The sequence below is a fragment of the Papio anubis genome, chromosome 11 (assembly GCF_008728515.1).
Source record: "Papio anubis isolate 15944 chromosome 11, Panubis1.0, whole genome shotgun sequence".
NCBI classification, from domain to species: Eukaryota; Metazoa; Chordata; class Mammalia; order Primates; family Cercopithecidae; genus Papio; species Papio anubis.
Window position 1 is genome coordinate 10,658,288 of NC_044986.1, and position 20,633 is coordinate 10,678,920.

At 47.6% G+C, this 20,633-nt stretch overlaps 1 protein-coding gene across 1 annotated transcript in view; it reads right to left on the reverse strand.

Annotated features, from left to right (window-relative positions):
• The window catches only part of DMBT1 (deleted in malignant brain tumors 1), an 87,332-nt gene that overhangs the window by 15,803 nt on the left and 50,896 nt on the right, over window positions 1-20,633 (reverse strand). Inside the window, 22 exon segments of the mRNA XM_031651915.1 lie at window positions 623-773; window positions 1,073-1,102; window positions 2,078-2,098; window positions 2,668-2,988; window positions 3,474-3,676; window positions 3,971-4,124; window positions 7,975-8,007; window positions 8,634-8,663; window positions 9,091-9,351; window positions 9,354-9,404; window positions 12,728-12,766; window positions 12,769-12,908; window positions 15,572-15,762; window positions 15,764-15,800; window positions 15,802-15,838; window positions 15,841-15,873; window positions 15,876-15,913; window positions 17,536-17,571; window positions 18,030-18,059; window positions 19,038-19,209; window positions 19,309-19,348; window positions 19,608-19,717. Coding sequence (XP_031507775.1) covers window positions 623-773; window positions 1,073-1,102; window positions 2,078-2,098; window positions 2,668-2,988; window positions 3,474-3,676; window positions 3,971-4,124; window positions 7,975-8,007; window positions 8,634-8,663; window positions 9,091-9,351; window positions 9,354-9,404; window positions 12,728-12,766; window positions 12,769-12,908; window positions 15,572-15,762; window positions 15,764-15,800; window positions 15,802-15,838; window positions 15,841-15,873; window positions 15,876-15,913; window positions 17,536-17,571; window positions 18,030-18,059; window positions 19,038-19,209; window positions 19,309-19,348; window positions 19,608-19,717 — 2,158 coding nt within the window.

The window sequence follows — 20,633 nt, forward strand, 5'->3', positions numbered from 1 at the left end:
GCTGGGACTACAGGTGTAGGCCACCATGCCCAGCTAATTTCTGTATTTTTTTTTTTCATAGAGATGGGGGTCTCCCTATGTTGCTCAGGTTGGTCTTGAACTCCTGGGCTCAGGTGATCCTCCGGCCTCAGCCTCCCAAACTGTTGGGATTACAAGCCTGAGGCACCATACCTGGCCAGTGTGGTTGCTAATAGGATTATTTGTGCTATTATTGCCCCTAAGTCTATCATTACTACTTAACAACCATCTTTTCCATTGGACAACATTTTGTAAGTATTTTCACATCTCTCTCCCTCTCTCTCCTCTCTCTTTCTCGTGACCTTCCCAGTAACCAATGAGGTGAGGAGAGCAGGTATTTTATTCCCCTCTTTTGACTGAGGCTCAGGAAAGTTAAGTGACTTCCTGTGGTCACACAGGAAATTGGTGGCAGACCTAGAACTTGAAACCAGAGCTTTTGTCCAGTCCAAGGCTCTTGTGCCCCCTCCCCAACTCTCCACGGGATGCCTCTGGGCTAGGTCAAAAATGTCTCCCAGTGAACATCTCTCCTGATGTTCTAAGTACCATTTATTCCCTCTTGAAAGGTCTGTGAGGCCCCAAGGCATTCTTCTTGGCACACACTTACTGGACATCTCTGAAGACCACTGTCACACGGTGGTTGTTTCGCACCTCAATGTCCCACACACACTTGGCATTGTTCGGATAGTTCCCGGGATAGAATGGGCTGGAAAAGTCCCCTGATGGTTGGGACAGGAAGCCTCCACAGGAATAATTTGCTGTCAGGACAAAAAACGGGAATGTCGGGGACCCCCAGAGCACACTGCACAGTCACCTGGGGACTATTTTAAATTTAAATTACTTTAAAAATTTAAAAAATAATTCCCAAGACAGAAACCAAATAAAAGCAAGAGGTGGCGTAGATCTGGACCATCCACTGAGGGCTGGTGGGGCACTCTTGCAGGGAGACCACTTTTGGGGAAGCCATCTCCTCCCCAGCCCCATTGTCACTGAGGAAATGGGAAGGGGGATTTCCAGGCCACTCTGCCGCAGACTCATCAGGGAGCTCAGAACTTACTGTTTGAACGGGTGGCGTTGAGAAAAGGAGCTGTTGACAAAAAGAAAAGAATAGGATCAGTTTTCCGGCTTCCCTGGTGCAGCTGTCAACTGCCCATGAGCTGTGCAGATACTGTGCCAAGCCTGAGTCCACAGGGAGGAGCTGGACACAGGCCTTGCCCTTGGGGAGCTTACTTGCCCTTGGGGAGGTCTGGAGGAGAGCGAATCCCAGCAGAGTGGGAAGAGGCTGAGATTGACCAAAGCCTGGGGAAGGAGAGGAGCCTAGAAGTCTGGCCCCTGCCCCAGATGGAATGGGGAAAAAAGGGCAGTAATTAGAGGGCAGGCAAAGAGGTAGAAATGGGGTGTTCCAGGCAGAGGAACAGCAGGTACAACTGCACCCAGGTGGAAGAGATTTGGGAACCTCCAAACCTCCGGAGCAGGCAGCGGAGGGGGAGAGGGCACCAAGCATAGGGAGCCCTGGCAGTCATGCTGTGCTGAGGAGGGGGTCACCACCAGAAGACCCTGAGGAATCACTTGAAGGGGCTGCACAGTGGAGAATGGATGAGAGGGGCAGGCCTGAAGCTGCTGCTGTGGGAGGCCAGAAGGAGATGACACGGCAAGCAGGGATGGGAAGTGATATTGGAAAGGAAAGACCTGAGGTGCCAGGGCCATGCTGGGAACACTCAGAGCAGCTCAGGAGCAGGCAGGGAGGAGCTTAGCGATGCAGTGGGCCCCATTTGGCCAGCACTGGTCAGGGTCTAGTGTCTGCGAGGACAGGCAAATCTGACAGGTGGCAGGCCGCACCTCGGGACTGACTAGAGATCCTACTCTTAGGTGGGCCAAGCCACTGAAGCACAGAGAGGGGCACACTGTCCTGGTGGCTGGCAGGGGAGGGGACAGGGGCTGTAGAGGAGGGCACCACAGATAAACTCCTTGGAGAGTGAGCAACACGCCCTGCACAGTCTAGGCAGCAGCAATGGAGAGACCTGGAGACCAGGGAAGTGGAATGGAAATCGGGGGGACTTACCAGGTGTCGATGGTGGGTTTCCTGAAAAGGAATAGAAGAAAAGCATAGGTCACAGACATGTGGCTTTGAGGAGGGGCCAGAATGAGGCAGAGATACACGTACATGGCTTATAACCTGACCCCCTCACCAAGGACCCCCAGGTCTACCGAGCAATTGCTGTTGAGAAGCCTTCGCAGCTTCCCTGGATGCTCCCTAAGTCCCGTCATACTTGTGGTCATCAGGATTACAGCTGAGATCATAACACCCATCACTCTCTCCTTGACCATGATTGTTCTAAAATCATCCCAACTGTCACTGGCAGCAAGTACTATCATAGCCACCCTGACTCAACAGTCAAGGAAACTGAAGCATAAAGAAGTTGAATCATTGCTGGAGGTCCTTTAGTCAGATGAGTGTTCAGCATAATGGCCCTGGGTCCAGAAACTGGCCAAAGATAAAGCAGCCCCCTGCATGCTCTTCTGGAGTGCACAGGCCACAAGCACACATGACCAGCTCCTGCCTGGGCCACAGACACACCAGCCACTGGCCTTAAACTCTCCCTTTATAGCAGGTTACAGGTGAAATGGGCCTTCCATGGCATTGGGCCATACCTGAGCAGATGACACCAGCATCTTCGTTGTGACGACAGTTGTGGGAGAACCAGCCTCGGTTCCGGCACTGCCAGAGAGTGGATTCCGTCCCTGAGCACTCTACATCGTCCAGGGTGATAGGGCCAGAGCCAGCGCCAAAATAGGCATTTCCAAGGGCTGAAACTGCACGTCCACACCCCAGCTGTCTGCAGACCACCTCAGCTTCGTGAATGGTCCAGGAGTCATCACAAACTGTCCCCCAGGTGCCACCATGGTAAATTTCAACACGCCCAGCACATAGACCGTAGGATGAGTTTAAATTGACCAACCTCAAGGTGGCATCTGAAAGACACATTAACTGGGAAATCATGGCCATTTCCCACAGCAAATGTCCCACAACAAACCTCAAAGGCCAAGCATCCCACAGGCCTTTCCCCACCTCCAAAGTCATCAAATAGAAATGTGGAAAAGCTGGAGTGGAGGTACTGGACCACTCCACGCAGAGCTGAAAGGGGCTCCAGACATCACCAAGCTCAGATCCCCTCACCTCCAGACAGAGAAGGGTGGCTCTGCAAGGAGAGTCACTAGGTCCCCCAGAAAGCTGGTGGCAGACCCAAGGCCAGGTGTGACCCCCCAGTCTGCACCCTTTGCTGTCTTCCCAAGGGCCTGCCCCTCCTTGAGGCTCACACAGCCAGTGCTAAGAGAAGGAGAATGGGCAATGCATCGCTGAGGCCCTTCATTGATTTCCTTGGGGAACCATGATGCCCCCAAAGAGGCAGCTGGGTAAATCCACCAAGCCTCGTAGGCATGGTCTAGTGTGCACTTACCGCTTGGGAAAGAGTTATACCAAGCCAAAAAGCCGGTGTTTTGGAAACTGATGTCACTTCGAAAGTGAATGGTCATTCGGTTGTAAGAAGATGTAAATATTTGCCTGGTATCATTACAGATTTTCCCCAGCAGGTGACTGCTATTTAATGATCCATCAAAGATTTCAACATAATCAAAACTGCAGTTATAGTGTGCCTCCAGCCTGTATGGAGAAAATGTATTCAAGTCAACATCGAAATTCCTATTGGCCCTCCATTTTTTAAATAGTTTGGACTTTACGAGTGATGCCATTGAATACAGGTTTTTCTTCCAGCTCTTCCTCAATTAAGCCAAAGGACATCAGTATTCCCTGATGCTTTATGATAAGAACCAAAGCCACCAAAAGCTTGTCCACAGCACACGAGAGTGAAAAGCATCCCAGCCCAGGACACAGTCTAAACCACTGGGTGTGCTGCAGAGGGACTCACCCCTCACCAGATGACCAGGCATTACTTACTGCAGATTACTGAAGCCCAGGTTTATGCGATAACCAGAATTCACTTCTATTTCCCAAACACACTTAGCATTGTTGGGGTAGTATGCAGGGTAGGATGGGCTGGAGAATGTCCCACTGGCACTGAATAAGAAGCCACCACAATTTGAAGAGGGTCCTAGAGAGGAGAGAGGGGACATCTCCATTGTACCAGGTCTTCAGGTATTTTGTGACAAGCAATCATCCGGGTAAGTATCATCCAGTTTCATCTTCTGCACTTTATAACATGACTTAACTTTCCCTGTAAACAAGTCCCCTCTCTTGGGCCTGGTTCGAGGTGGCCCAGTATTAGGAGCTTTGATTCGAGTCTGCTTTCCCTGTTGGGCCTGGACAGCAATCCTCTGGGAGGAGGTGACCTAAGCTTCAGAGGGAGCATGTGTCACCTCTAGCAAAAACGCCAAGAAAGCAACAAAGTGACTGCTATCATTGTTCAATCCGCTACAGACAGGGACGTGGGATAGTCCCGGCTGAGCACAGCACCGACCCGTGGAGAGCACTCCATAATACAGGGTGTTCCCTAGTGTCTCCCATGAGCACAGGACTCTTATCAATTCACAAGTAGCACAACGTTGGGTTAGGAGCAGCGTTTCTGCAACAAGAAGCCTGGGTTTGCATCTTGGCTCTGCCTCTATCAGCTCCATGATCCGGAGCCAGTTACTTAACTTCTCTGCCTCAGTTTCCTCATCAGAAAAATGAGAGTGGTAATGGCATCTGCCTCATCAGACTCTTACGGGTATCAAATAAGATATGTATATATGAACATTTATACCTAAACATGAGATATGTTTCTATGTCTATATAAACTCTTAGAGAGTGCCAGGCACATAAGCACCCAGCAATATTAGCTATTGCTATTTATCAGAAAGGGATAAATACTAAACAGTCAAACATTTTGTGGGTGGTTTACAGTAATAAAAATTTTTTAAAAATGTGCACACTCAGTGATATAAATTAAAACGTGGTTTTTTTCTTTTTCATAACTCTTCGTTTAGTTTTTCTAAGGAGACAAGTCCATGGTTTTTAGCATACTCAGAGCTCTGAAATCACCACAGTTTTAGATTATTTTCGTCACCCTAAAAAGAAACCTTGTTTAGGAGTGATTAGCAATCACTCCCCATTTCTTCTCAACACCCTCCATTCCTGGCAACCACTGATCTACTTTTCTGTCTCTATAGATTTGACTATTCTGGACATTTCATATAAAACAAATTGTACAATATGGTAGTCTTTTTTGACTTACTTCTCAACATGTTTTCAAAGTTCATCATGTTGTAGCATAAATCAGTATTAAATTCTTTTTTTTTTTTTTTTTTTTTTTTGAGGTGGAGTTTCGCTCTTGTAGCCCAGGCTAGAGTGCAATGGCACGATCTCAGCTCACTGCAACCTCCGCTTCCCAGATTCAAGCGATTCTCCTGCCCCAGCCTCCCAAGTAGCTGGGATTACAGCCGCCCACCATCACGCCCAGCTAATTTTTGTATTTTTAGTAGAGACAGGGTTTCACCATGTTGGCTAGGCTGGTCTCGAAGTCCTGACCTCAGCCAATCCACCCATCTCAGCCTCCCAAAGTGCTGGGATTACAGGCGTGGGCCACCGCGTCCGGCCACTATTAAATTCATTTTTATTGCCAAATAATACTCCACTGCATGGACGTATCATACTTGTTTCTCGATTCACCATGAGGAACATATGCATTGCGTTCACATTTGGCTACTACGAATGAAGCTGTCCTGAACATTCACATACAAGTTTCTGTGTGGACATATGTTTTCATGTCTCCTGGGTATATGCCTAGGAGTTCAAGTGGTGGGTCATATGGTGACTCCAGGTCTAACCTTTTGGGGAGCCACCAAACTGCTTCTCAAAGTGGCTGTACCATTTCACATTCCCTGAAGCCATGCATAAGGTTTCCAATTTCTCCATATCCTCATCAACACTTGCTATGATCTGGCTTTTTGACTACGACCCACCTACTGGGTGTTTCATTTGCATTTCCTTGACGGCTAATGACATTGAGCATCTTTCCAATGCCTTCTCTGCCATCTGTGAATCTTCTGTAGAGAAATACCTTTTAGGTCTTTTGCTCATTGTTCAGTTGGGTTATTTGACTTTTTATCATTGACTACAAGAGTCACTTATATATCATAGGTACAAGTCCCTTATGAGATAGAAATGTGTTCTCCCATTTGGTGGGAATACAGTGTTTCTTGAAGATCGTGTGGCCTGCCCACCTATTCTATTTCTACACTGGGAAATAATTAAGAATAAAGTCAAACTTTCAGAGACAAGGATATGAATTACATATTTCTAAACATTAAATAGAAATAGTTATAAAATATGCTATTGTATATAGTCACTTAACATTATAAAATATAATTGGAAACAATGTTTTTGTCCCACAATTAGTAACTGTTTAACTAAATGATGGTATATCTATACAGTGGAAAATTGTGTAGTCATTAAACCTTCTTCTATACAAATAATTTCAATGCTATAAAAATGCTAATTTTAAGGTCATGAAAAAAGTATTATATACACTTAAATGAAAATGATGGGTTATACAATGGGATATAAAGCATGCCATACTGTGTATGTGTGTGTGTATAGTGTATGGAATGTATGCCAAAATGCCAACAGTAATTATGTATGTATTCATTAATTTATCCATTCATTCATTTATTCTTTCAATAAATAGTTCTTGAAAGGCAGACACAATGCTGCATAATAAGGATACATTATGGAAAAGGCACATATGGCCCCTGCCTTCAGGAAATGCAGTTTGGCAGAAAAGATAAACATGATCTTTTGCAAATATATTTACAATTAGCTAATTCTCAAGATTAAAATCTTTCCACAGCCTCCCTACCTTTAGGATAAAGATGGAAGTCTTAACCCACCCACAAGGCCCTGAATGATCTGGCCTCACCCAACAGATTTCCTGCAGTCCCTCCTTGCCCCCACCCCACTCTCCTTCAAAGAGCCAAGCTCCTTCCCAGCCTAGGGCCTTCAAAGCATTCCTTCTAGTTAGAAGACACTTCAGTAAATGAACCTGCTCCTCTATTAACTCCCAGCTTAAATGTCACTTCCATAAGGAACTTCCCCTAACCCCCCAGTCAAGGAAGATCTCTACTAATACTTCCTCTTTGCACACTGAACTTTTCCTTGGAAACACTTGTCACAACTGTAATTTTCTAGTTGGTTGTGTATTAAATAATACTGTGAGCTCTGAGGAAGAAGATCACTTTGTCTGTTACATCATTACATAATTTTACAACCATTCTTGATGGTAGTGGGACCATACACACAGCAAGATCTTAAAATACCTAACACAGTAAAAGTTAGTATGTATGGAGTACATTCTATGTACCAGGCACTATGTTGATGTTGACTTTAGTCCAGTCCACCCATTTATATCCTAAAGGAAAAATTAGTGAGGTATGCAAAAAAATTGTCTATAAAAATATTCTTCATCACAAAATCATTTACAGTAATGAAGAAATACAAACAAATATCTAGTATCTGAGGATTTGTCAAATAATTCATGGCATATCTCTATAGTAGAATACAATACAGGCATTAAAATGATTGTGAGAAAAGATTTAATAACACAGAAAAGTAGTTCTACTATTTTTTAAAAGCAATGAAAATCTATTGAAACATATCCATATAGTGAAATAAAAATGACATGGAAAAGCATAATTTGTAGTAAAATTATCCATTTACTATTTGTCTCCCTTCTTCTTCCCAAAGCTTTGGAGATACCCCCCAAAATAAAAGCCTTTAAGTTGATTATTTTAAGAATACTTATCTCATTGATTCAAATGAAGACGTGAAGGGTGTAGTGGGACAGGCCAGGGCTATGTGCAAATTGAGGAAGGCTGGGGTGGGGGCAGAGCATTCACTCATGGCTAGCCAAGCTTGAGGATAAGAAATGCATGACCTATGGTTCAGGTGGAAAATGTGATACTTACTTGTAGTGATTGTAGTTGTTGGATGCCACCAATCTAGAAAAATAATGAAGCTGTTTAGGAATTTACTAGATAATTTTTCCATTCCATAGTCATTTGTATGACTGACAAAGTTAAATCCTTTTCCTTAGTACAGGACTTCTCAGAGCCTTGACCATTCCAGTTTACACTGTTCATGGCCAGTAAGGTCTAGAGTATGTAGCACCTCCCAACATATTTGGCCCAGGATATTTTCACTGTGGCATAAAAACATGTTGGGGATGTCTCCCTCAAAGTGAAAGAATTCTTCATTTGACAAATACATGCAGAAGTATCGCTTGGCTATGTTTCTAAAATGAAGGTCCCAATTTTCCATAGGTTAATTTAGACAGTTATTTTCATCTGAAATAATGGGAGGACCAAAGCCTCCTTCCGCAGCAGCATCTCTACCAGCACTTAGCACTATCAGCAGGCAATAGCAGGAGGCCACAGGGGCCCTCTGCAGTGAGCCAGACATGAGAGTGATGGCAGTGGGAACTCAGCTCGTCACCCTAACAAAGGTCTGAGCCCTCAGAGAGAAATTACCCCTCAGGGGGAACTTACCCTACTCCTCCTACTTCTGGAAACAAGAGAGGGTGGAATTTCCAAGACAAATATTGCTAGGCTGGGTGGAGCAGACTCACCTGACGTAGTAGAATTTATTTGGGTGGCTGCAAGGAAAAGAAGAAAACATGAGTCAGTCCCAGTGCCCAGGATGATGAGCGAGATAAATGTTGAGTGTCTGTCCCCACCTTGTCACTTAGAAATGCTCCCCAAGAGTCATCCAGGAGAGTGGAACAGTAGACATAAACATTAAGGGTTAGTCTCAAAAAAAGGTGTTTGAAGAATTCACTCTTACAGCTGAAAGTGGACTGAACCCTTGTTTGCTATAGGAACCTATGTAAGGAAGAAGCTAGTGCCTACCCATAAAAGTCAAAGACATCGACAACATTTGCTGATGTTCTTGCCCTGTTGAGGTATCAGAGAAACTGGCCATCTAGAAGAGAAGCTCAGGCTGGGAGGAGGCTAGTGCAAAGAGAAGCCTTGTCATGGAGAAAACCATGCACTAAAATAGAGGCCCAAGTCTTGGAGGCCCATCTGAACAGATGACAGTGGCTTCACTATGCTGACAGTTGTGGGAGAGCCAGTCATTGTGGGGGCAGCTCCACAGGTAGGACTCGTTCCCTGAGCAGCGCACATCATCCAGGACAATGGGTCCTGAGCCCTGACCAGACTGGGCATTTCCAGGGCCTGACATGGCCCAGCCACAGCCCAGCTCCCTGCAGACCACATTGGCATCATTGGTGTCCCAGCTGTCATCACACATGGTGCCCCAGGAGCCTTGGTATAGGACCTCCACTCCTGACACCTGTCACCTCCATTCACAAGCCTCAGGGCCACACCAGAATTGGATTCTAGAAGAGACAGGAAAATTCACTCTCTCCTGTATCTCCTAAAGGGAGAGGATCTGAGGTCAGAGTGAAGTTCTGAATTCTTCCAGAAGGCCAAGGTTTCTAGGTCTCCAGTCAATGTTCTCCAGCAGCATAGACATTGATGGAAGCCTGTTCTTCAACATGTTATCCTTAAGGGCTGTCTTCTAGAACCTTTGGGCATGGACTGAGCTGTGCATGTTCTCCAATGGAGTTATCTCAGTGCCCAGAAATTCAAGTGCTGAGCCAGGCCTTCAAATTCAGAGGTTAAAGTGCAGGAGCCATCAGCCTGGATCTGCAGGGACCACTGGGCTCAAGCGCCCCTGCAGCAGGATGCAACCGAGACCAGCTCCCACTTGCCTGGCAAGGTGTAGCCCTAGGACCTGGTTCTTGGGAGATTCTACCTCTCCACCTCTGGCTGACTCACTCTGCGCACAGGGACCACCCCATCAGGCTTGAGGCTTGTTCCTGAGTCACTTTCAAACCCACAGCTTGCCTTCAATCTGAAACAAAACCTGGACCCACTGAATACCATGCACTACAGGGACAGTGGGCAGAAGTGACTATGATAACACTTAGTTGTGCATACCTAGAGGTGCCTATGCCTGAGAGTGGAGGAAAAATGGCAGAGTTAGGCCTCCATGAAGGAATGTCACATGCTAGACACAACACTGGGCCAGGCATCCTGATCCCTCTGTGTAACTGAACCCTGTCCAGTGAGCTCAGGAGCTGGGCTAAGATACTGATATTAGTCTAGTTCTTCTGGTCTTCAGCTTAGTATCTATAAAACAAAGCCACTCTTCTCCCAAGAATATATACAAAGGGCCCACCAACACATGAAAAGATGCTCAGCATCATTAGTAATCAGGGAAATGCAAATCAAAACACCATGAAATACCACCTTACACCCACTAGGATGGCCATGATGAAAAAGACATCATAACAAGTGTTGGTGAGGATATAGAGGAATCAGAATTCTCAGGCATTGCTGGGGGGAAAGTAAATTGGTGCAGCAGCTATGGCAACTGTTCGGTGTTTCCACAATAAATTAAACATAATTACCCTATTACCCAGCAATCCCACTCCTAGGTATATATCTCCCAAAATTGGAAACACAAGTGCAAACAAAAAATCATACACTAATGTTCATAGCAGCCTTATTCACAACAGCCAAAAGATGGAAGCAATCCAAACGTCCATAAGCTGATAAATGGATAGACAAAAGATGGTATGGCCATACAATGGAATATTAGTTGGCAATTAAAAGTAATGAAGTTCTGACACATGCTAAAACATGAATGAACCTTGGAAACATTATGTTAAGTGAATGAAGCCAGACAGAAAAGGCTATGATTCCATTCACAGAAAATGATCAGGGTTCTTAGTAAAGTCTGTATACAGAGACAGAAAGCAGATTAGTGGTTGCCAGGAGCTGAGGGAAAGAGGAATGGATTATGAATGGTTAAGGGGTAAGAGCTTTCAGTTGGGGATAATGAAAAAGTCCTGGAACTAGATAGAGATGATGGTAACGAACATGGACAACAGCCAGGGAGAGGGAAGGTTCCGTCTTGGGACAGAGGGGTAACGTCAGCCAACAAAGAGCAGAGAGTATCAAAGGAAAGGAAGGGTCCAACTAAGGGACTGCTGACTCTGTCTCAAACATCCTGCCTGTTTTTTATTTTAATAGAAACAGTCATTCCTATTTTAAAAAGTAGCATCCTACAAGGTTCAAGTACAGCCTAGTGCCGCCATCCTTCCCATCGCCCCAAGGGAACACAAAGATAGGTATAGAACTCTGGCTGAGCCATCAGAGCTAATAGAGATGGTTTGGAAGAAAGCACCTGTTGACAAGCAGGTCAATCAGAGTCCTCCCAGGCCTTGTCAGCCAGAGGTACTGGGACAGACTGACTCCTTCTCCTGGTGGGATATAGACTTGGGGCTGCCCTCTGCTGTCTTTCAGCCATATGCAAAAAGCAAGTTGATAGTGAAGCCCACACAGATAAAAGAGTAGATGTAAGCAAAGCATAGGGAAAAAAGACTTGGAACTTCTGGAACCAGCTGTACCTGAAGCTCCAGATCCACCACTAAACATTCTGGATACCTGAGCCAATGAATTCCTTTCTAGCTAAAGAGAGTTTGAGTTCAGTTCCTGCCATGTGCAAACAAAAGCATCCCTAATAATAAATCCTCTTTAAAGATCAATTGACAACTGGTAAATAAGGGAACCTTCCACATCGAATGAGGTAAGGAGTGGTCAGAGGCTTCAAGCAAGACCCAGGAGTTTCACTCAGACCTGCTGAATGCCAGTGCTTTGGCTGGACTCGAAGATGCTCCTTAGAAGGGGTCCAAGCAGATTCTGCCCACCATTTCCAGCTCCAAGGCGATTAACTCTGTGTCTGGATGTGATGTCCAAGTTGAACCAAAACCAACCCTTTCCCTTGCAGGTTTTAGCAATTCACCAAGTCAGCAAGTCTCAGGATACCACTCCAGCAAAAATCTCCTGTGTGATCTTCCATCCCAAACCACAGGTAATAACAAGGGTTTGCCTGGCGATCTCATGGGGGCTGCCCTCCCAACACCAGGCTTGCTAGACAGACAATGCACTTCAGTTCTTTGGAAGGAGTTGAAACTGACCAAGAACCAGGTCACACATGCACAGCTACACATTTACACTCCTAGCCCATATGCCTCCAATCCAAATGCTCCTTACTGGGGCCTTAAGTGAGAATTCCCTACCCCAAAATATGTCCTTTCCTTACCATGAGCCTCTCCCAAGGAGAGGATCCCTCCTCCGCCCCGCTGTCTGTGCAGTGGCTACCATACCCTCACCCACTGTTACTCAGCAGGGGAGAAATGGAACCCTGGGGAGCCAGCAGTTTTCTCTTCTGCCTCTTCCGTGCACTGCCTCAGGAAGGGGATAAAGTCTGGATTGCTGTGTGAGTTTGTGGCCATCTCTCCTAAGTGACCATAGGAACACCAGGCAGTGAATTCATATGGATCCTTAGCAGAAAACTAACAGGTCTTCAGAAACATAGGAAACACAGAAGAAGCTTCGAGTAAGGAGATCAGAATGTAATTACGACTTTCCTCTGGAGCAAACCCCACCCCAAGAGAGGGAGCCCATTCTTGCGTCTGGAAAGTCTTGGAGACCCACCTGAGCAGATGACACCAAAGGCTTCAAGGATGGCTTACAGTCAGGAGAGCCAGCCTGTAGACAGTTCCAGGTAGGGACTCCTGTCCTGAGCAGTGCACGCCATCCAGAACTATGGTCCTGAGCCTGGCCAAAACCAGGTACTGCTCCAGCTGACGTGGGCTCCAGCCACAGCCCAGCTGCCTGCAGACCACACACTACTGGTGTCCCAGTAGTCATCACACACGGTGCCCCAGGAGCCTCGGTATAGGACCTCCACTCGGCCCTGACACCTGTCACCTCCATTCACTAGCCTCAGGGCCAAACTGGATTCAGATCCAGGGGAAATTACAAGAACCCTTCATCCATACTGATTATGAGGTCAAGGATTTAAGGAATGTCTTACACTCACAGGGCAATTTCCTCAGGCCAAAGTCACGTGGGCAGGTAATCACCTTCGAATATGAATACAAACAGAGGTTCAGCTTCATCATAGTGGAAGCAGCAGTGAGGTCCTACTCTGCCCAACTCTATGAAAGCTCAACACTGGGAAAGCACCTGTGACTGCACTGAAGGTGATAGGAATGGATGCCTCACTCCTCATTCTGAGCTCCATTCTCACACAGGATGAAGCTACACAGCTCCAGATGGGAGGCCGAGACCTGACTCATGTTCAGGAGTTTGGTGGCACCCACAGGGTCCTCTCTGGCTTCTACCAAATGCTGTAAATGGCAGGATTCTTGGCTAGACAGCTATGGGACAGGCACTTTCCCCACTGTTCTCACATCTGCAGACTGGGGCCTGAGGGCCAGGAACAAGGTCCCAGTAGGATTAGGGAACCCTGCAGGGCTTGTCCTGAGCACCTGGATGAGGATCTTTCCTGGACTACAAAACAGAACTCGACAGGTCACTAGCACCCTCCAACCTCCAACATCAGACCCAGGACTAGGTTCCAGGGAGTCCACCATTCTCCCCAGGCAACTCGCAGAAACATCAAAAACAGAGTCACCCACCTGGAGCCCTTATCTCTATCATTTTCAAAAGAAACATTTGTCCAGAGGTAGAGAGTGAGCCTCTGGGAGGAGTGAGAGGATGATTTACCCATTACGTAGCTGGGTAAGTTGGTGGTGAGCCAAGTATCTGTAAATTGCAACAAAGAGAAAGGACAAAATTAGACTTGAAGGTGAAAAGCTACAAAAAGAAAAAAAAGAAAAAAAGTCTCTGGATCAGGCAAGCATCATGAACACTATTCAATTTCTGGTTCCTGCCACTTGCTCCAAGTGCTGCCCAAGTCTCCAGCTCAGTGAGCTTAGCCAGGAGCAAAAGCCTTGCTGGAGAACAGTCTCCTCCCTTCTACCTCTGAAGTGTGAGATGTCCTTCTCTCGGCTACAAAGGGTTAGCCTGCCCCATCCAGTGACACGTGGACTGATGGCACATCTGACACCATTGGCTGAGACTTGACAAAGTTAGAGCTAAATAAGTTAGGAAACCAAGAGCCAGCCCAAAGGGGTGTCAAGCTCTTGCAAGTGGAGGCATCAGAAATATTTATTATCCTCCTCCCGCCTGCCACGGCCTCTGCCTTCTGGATGCAGCTGTGGCCCGTGCACCTGGGCTTGCCGGAAGGAGGAGGGATGGAGGTATCAGGCCTGCACTGACATTGCTTGCCCATGGCAGAAGTCATGTTTAAGGCTTGAACTGACATTGTCTTCCCAGGTGACTTTGGCAATCACTCTCAGTTCTCAGAAACGTTATATCAGCTCTGAATATGAAGGAGCCAAAACTCATTAAACACGAGGCCACTTCCTGAACCTGTAAGGGTTGTCCATTGTACAGTATGAAACGGCTTCATGAAAGCTGAGAGAAATTGTCAAGTCAGAAGGCCTCCTGAACCCTAGGTCTGTTGAAGCACTGGGCTGGGGTCTTAGTTACAGACTGGTGGGGTGAGGCAACAAAATGCCCACAGGCATTCGCACAGAGAAGCGGTGTGAGAGCCTGTGGGAGGGGGAAGAGGTAACTGGGCAGAAAGACAAGGGACATCCTGAGGAAGGATGCTGGGTGGACTCACCTTGGCCCATGCTGACTGGGACTGAGCAGCTGTGAGAAAAGAGAGAAGGCTGATCAGATGCACTACAAAAAAATGGCAAACTGGAACAAAGGTAGCAGGAACTGGGCAAGACTGACACTCAGTCCATCCTAGTCCCTGTCACAGAGGGAGAGGCGTTGCCGTGGACATCCCCACAGAGATCCACCATATAAGGGGTCTGGGCAGATCCCAGCCACTATTGTCAGCTCGGAGGTGAGTAACTCTGTCTGCCCAGGGTGACGAGACTGACCCAAAACCAACCCTTTCCCTTGCATGTTTTGGCAGTTCCTGAGTCAGCAAGGCTGGGAGGAGGGCTAATTTGGCCCAAATGCCTTGTGTGATCTTCCAGACCACTCACAGGTACACAGCCATGCCTGGCTGGTTTCATGGGCTGCCCTCCACAATTCAGGACCCAACAGGCAGTGCTCTGCAGCTGCTCAGAGGACCTTGAGGTCAAGGACTCCAACCCCATGTGACCCAGGCCTGACACAAATAGACATGCATTTTGCACTCCTAGTCCTTGAGTCATTATTTCAGATCGCCCCCTACTGGGTCTCAGCTGAGAACCCATTTCCAGACAAGCATCTTTAGTTCAGAGTTCCTCTCAGTGAGGGGAACCCTCCCTGCCCCTGCTGCCTGTGCTGTGTCCATTTATACCTCTACCCAGCTTACTCAGCAGGGAGAAATGGAGTCCTGGGGAGCCAAAGCACGCTTCTCTCTTCCTGGCCCTCTCCCTGCACCCACCCCCAGGAAGGGATAAAGTCCAAGTGGTTGTCCAGCTCTGGAGCCCCACGTAAGTGACCAGGTACTGTAGCAAAATTCATACAGATTCTTAGCAGAGAGCCAATAAGGCTGATAGAAACACAGAAAACATAGAAGCAGTTTCTTGGAGGAGGAGATCACAATGCAATTAGTGGGATTTCTCTCAGGGCAACCAACCTAAGAGAGGTAGCCCAAGGTCTTGAAGGCCCACCTGAGCAAATGACACCAGCATCTTCATGATGGCCGCAGTTGTGGGAGAGCCAGCCTCTGTGGGGACAGTTCCACAGGTAGGGACTCCTCAATCCCATAGCGACGCCATCCAGGACACTGGGTCCTGAGCCCTGGCTAAACCGGCATTTCCTGGGGCTGACGCGTGGCCCAGCCACAGCCCAGCTGCCTGCAGACCATTGGCATCATTGGTGTCCCAGCAGTCATCACTACACACGTGCCCCAGGAGCCTTGGTATAGGACCTCCACTGCCCCTGACACCTGTCACCTCCATTCACCAGCCTCATTGAACTGATTCAGTTCCTACAGGGGAACACAAGAACCCTTCATCCATACTGATTATGAGGTCAAGGATTTAAGGATTTAAGGAATGTTGTACACTCAGGGCAGTTCCTCATGGCCAAAGTCACGTGGGCAGGTAATCACCTTCGAATATGAATACAAACAGAGGTTCAGCTTCATCATAGTGGAAGAAGCAGTGAGGTCCTACTCTGCCCAAGCTCTATGGAAGCTCAAATAATTGGGAAAGCACCTGTGACTCCACTGGGAAGGTGACAGGAATGGATGCCTCACTCCTCATTCTGAGCTCCATTCTCACACAGGATGAAGCCCACAGCTCCAGATAGGAAGCCGAGTCCTGCCTCATGTTCAGGAGTTTGGTGGCACCCACAGGGTCCTCTCTGGCTTCTAACAAAGTGCCAGGAATGGCAGGATATTGCCCAGACAGCGGCAGGGATGCAGCACTGATTTCACTCTCTCAGGCTCAGTAGTCTGGTGGCCTGAAGGCTAGAACAAGGTCCGCGGTAGGGATTAGGGAGCCTCCAGGCTTGGTTGTCCTGAGCACCTGGATGAGGATCTTTCCTGACTACATAAAACAGAATCCCGGGGGAGACAGGTCACTAGCACCCTCCAGCCTCCAACATCAGACCCAGGACTAGGTTCCCAGGGAGTCCACCTTTCTCCCCAGGCCACTCGCAGAAACATGAAAAACAGAGGCTCCCACCTGAGCCTCCTTCTATCATTTTCAAAAGAAACATTTGTCCAGAGGTAGACAGTGAGCTCCTGGGAGGAGGAGAGAATGATTTTACCATTGGCTGGCGTCAGTAAGCTGGTGGTCAGCCAAGCATCTGTAAATCTAACAAAGAGAAAAAAAACACAAAATTAGACTTGAAGATGAAAAGCTACAAAAAAAAAAAAAAAAAAAAAAAAAAAGTCTCTGGACCCTGCAAGCATCATGAAAACTATTCCATTTCTCTGTCTCGCCACTTGGTTCCAAGTGCTACCTGCCTCAGCTCCTAGGTCCACCTTTCTCCCCAGGCCACTCGCAGAAACATGAAAAACAGAGGCTCCCACCTTGAGCCTCCATTCTATCATTTTCAAAAGAAACATTTGTCCAGAGGTAGACAGTGAGCCTCTGGGAGGAGTGAGAGAATGATTTACCTATTGGTGGTGTCAGTAAGTTGGTGGTCAGCCAAGTATCTGTAAATTGCAACAAAGAGAAAGGACAAAATTAGACTTGAAGATGAAAAGCTACAAAAAAAAAAAAAAAAAAAAGTCTCTGGATCAGGCAAGCATCATGAAAACTATTCCATTTCTGGTTCCTGCCACTTGCTCCAAGTGCTGCCCAAGTCTTCAGCTCAGTGAGCTCAGCCAGGAGCAAAAGCCTTGCTGGAGACCAGTCTCCTCCTACTCCTCTCTGAAGTGTGAGATGTCCTTTTCAGCTGGCATGCAAGCACAGCCTGCCCCAGTGATACGTGGACTGATGGGCAACATCCATACCATTGCTGAGACTTGACAGTTAGAGCTAAATAAGCAGGGAACCAAGGAGTCAGCCCAAATGGTTTCAAGTTTCTTGGTAAGTGGAGGCATCAGAAATATTTAGACATCCCTCCTGCCTGGCATGGTCCTCTTGCCTTTTCTGGATGCAGATGTGGCCCTGCAAAATCCGGCTGTTTGAAGGAGTGAGGGATGAGGTATTCAGGCCTCAGACTTGACATTGCTTCGCCCAAGCGGCAGAAGTCATGTTTAAGGCTTGAAACTGACATTGTCTCTCCCAGGTGACTTTGGCAATCACTCACTCCCTGTGAAACGTTATATCAGCCTGGAATATGAAGGAGCCAAACCTGGCTAAAACACGAGGCCACTCCTGAACTCCGTAAGGGTGGCTGTCCATTGTACAGGCGAAACGGCTTCATGAAAGCTGACAGAAATTGAACAGAAAACAGAAGGCTCCTGAACCCTAGGTCTGTTGAAGCACTGTGCCAGTCTCAGTTAAGCAGAGTGGTAAGAGGCCAACATGCCCTACAGGCATCTGCAGCCAGAGAAGCAGGAGAGCTCTGTGGAGTGGGGAAGAGGTAACTGGGCTGAAAGACAAGGGACATCCTGAGGAAGGATGCTGGGGACTCACCTGGCCTGGGCGTTGACTGGGACTGAGCAGCTGTGAGAAAGAGAAGGTCAGATCAGATGCACTATACAGAAAATGGCAAAACTGGAACAAAGGTAGAAGGAACTGGGCAAGCCTGACACTCAGTCCATCCTAGTCCCTGTCACAGAGGGAGAGGCATTGCCGTGGACATCCCCACAGTGATGCACCATATAAGGGGTCTGGGCAGATCCCAGCCACTATTGTCAGCTCGGAGGTGAGTAACTCTGTCTGCCCAGGGTGACCAGATTGACCCAAAGCTAACCCTCTCCCTTGCATGTTTTGGCAGTTCCTGAGTCAGCAAGGCTGAGGAGGCCACTCTAGCCCAAATGCCTTGTGTGATCTTCCAGACCCGACCACAGGCAATAACAAGCCATGCCTGGCTGGCTTCATGGGGCTGCCCCCACACCTCGGCAGACCCAAGTACAGGCAGTGCTCTGCAGCATTCTCAGAGGACCTGAGGTCAAGGACTCCAACCTGATGTGACCCAGGCCTGACACAAACAGACATGCATTTGCACTCCTAGTCCTTGAGCCTCTATTTCCAGACGCCCCTCTACTGGTCTTGTAGCTGAGAACCCATTTCCAGACAAGCATCTTTAGTTCAGAGTTCCTTGGTGAAGTCAGAGTGATCCTCCTGACTCAAGGTCTGTGCTGTGTCCACGATACCCCACCTGTGCTTACCAGCAGGGGGGAGAAATGGATCTCTGGGGAGCCAGCACGTTTCTCTTCTGCCTCTTCCTTGCACTACCTCAGGAAGGGGATAAAGTCTGGGTGGTTGTCTCAGTTTGGAGCCCTGGCCGAAGTGACCAGGTACTGTAGCAAAATTCATACAGATTCTTAGCAGAGAGCTAACAAGAGTACAGAAATATAGAAAACATAGAAGAAGCTTTACAAGAGATCAGAAATGTAATTAGGGATTTTCTTGAGGTGTAAATTGGACCTAAGAGAGGCAGCTCAACATCTGGAAGGCTCCACTCTGAGCAAATGACACAGCGTTTTCATGATGGCTACAGTTGTGGGAGAGCTAGCCTCTCTGTGGGGATAGGTTCCACAGGTAGGATTCCTGTCCCGAGCAGCATCGCCATCCAGGACAATGGGTCTCTGAGCCCTGGCCAAACTGGCATTTCCTGGGGCTGACGCGGGTCTACAGCCAGCCCAGCTGCCTGCAGACCACATGGCACTCACAGGTTCCAGTAGTCATCACACACACGGTGCCCCAGGAGCCTCGGGTATAGACCTCCACCGCCCTGACACTCCGTCACCTCCATTCACCAGCTCAGGGCCAAATCCGGGATTCAGTTCCTACAGGGGAACACAAGAACCCTTCATCCATACTGATTATGAGGTCAAGGATTTAAGGAATGTTCTACACTCAGGGCACTTCCTCAGGGCCAAAGTCACGTGGGCAGGTAATCACCTTCGAATATCAATACAAACAGAGGTTCAGCTTCATCATAGTGGAGGAAGCAGTGAGGTCTTACTCTACCCAAGTCTATGGAAGCTCACATAATTGGGAAAGCACCTGGGGACTCCACTGGAAGCGACAGGACCGAGGCCTCACCTCATTCTGAGCTCCATTCTCACACAGGATGAAGCTGCACAGCTCCAGATAGGAGGGCGAGACCTGCCTCATGTTCAGGAGTTTGATGGCACTCAGGACCTCTCTGGCTTCTAACAAAGTGCCAGGAATGGCAGGACATTGGCCAGACAGCGGCGGGGACAGGCACTTTCCCCACTCTTCTCAGGTCTGCAGCCTGGGGCCTGAGGGCCAAGAACAAGGTCCCAGTAGGATTAGGGAGCCCTCCAGGGCTTGTCCTGAGCACCTGGATGAGGATCTTTCCTGACTACATAAAACAGAATCCCGTGGGAGACAGGTCACTAGCACCCTCCAGCCTCCAACATCAGACTCCAGGACTAGGGTTCCTAGGAGTCCACCTTTCTCCCAGGCCACTCTCGTGAGAAACATGAAAACAGAGTCACCCACTCTGAGCCTCATATTCCCCTATCATTTTCAAAGTTGGAAACATTTGTCCAGAGGTAGAGAGTGAGCCTCTGGGAGGAGTGAGAGGATGATTTACCTATTGGCGGTGTCAGTAAGTTGGTGGTGAGCCAAGTATCTGTAAATTGCAAGAGAAAGGACAAAATTAGACTTGAAGGTGAAAAGCTACAAAAAGAAAAAAAAGAAAAAAGTCTCTGGATCACGCAAGCATCATGAAAACTATTCAATTTCTGGTTCCTGCCACTTGCTCCAAGTGCTACCCAAGTCTTCAGCTCGAGTCCACCTTTCTCCCCAGGCAACTCGCAGAAACATGAAAAACAGAGGCTCCCACCTTGAGCCTCATTCTATCATTTTCAAAAGAAACATTTGTCCAGAGGTAGACAGTAAATGTATAGAGTGGAGAGGATGATTTACCTATTGGCGATGTCAGTAAGTTGGTGGTCAGCCAAGTATCTGTAAATTGCAACAAAGAGAAAGGACAAAATTAGACTTGAAGATGAAAAGCTACAAAAAAAAAAAAAAGTCTCTGGATCAGGCAAGCATCATGAAAACTATTCCATTTCTGGTTCCTGCCACTTGCTCCAAGTG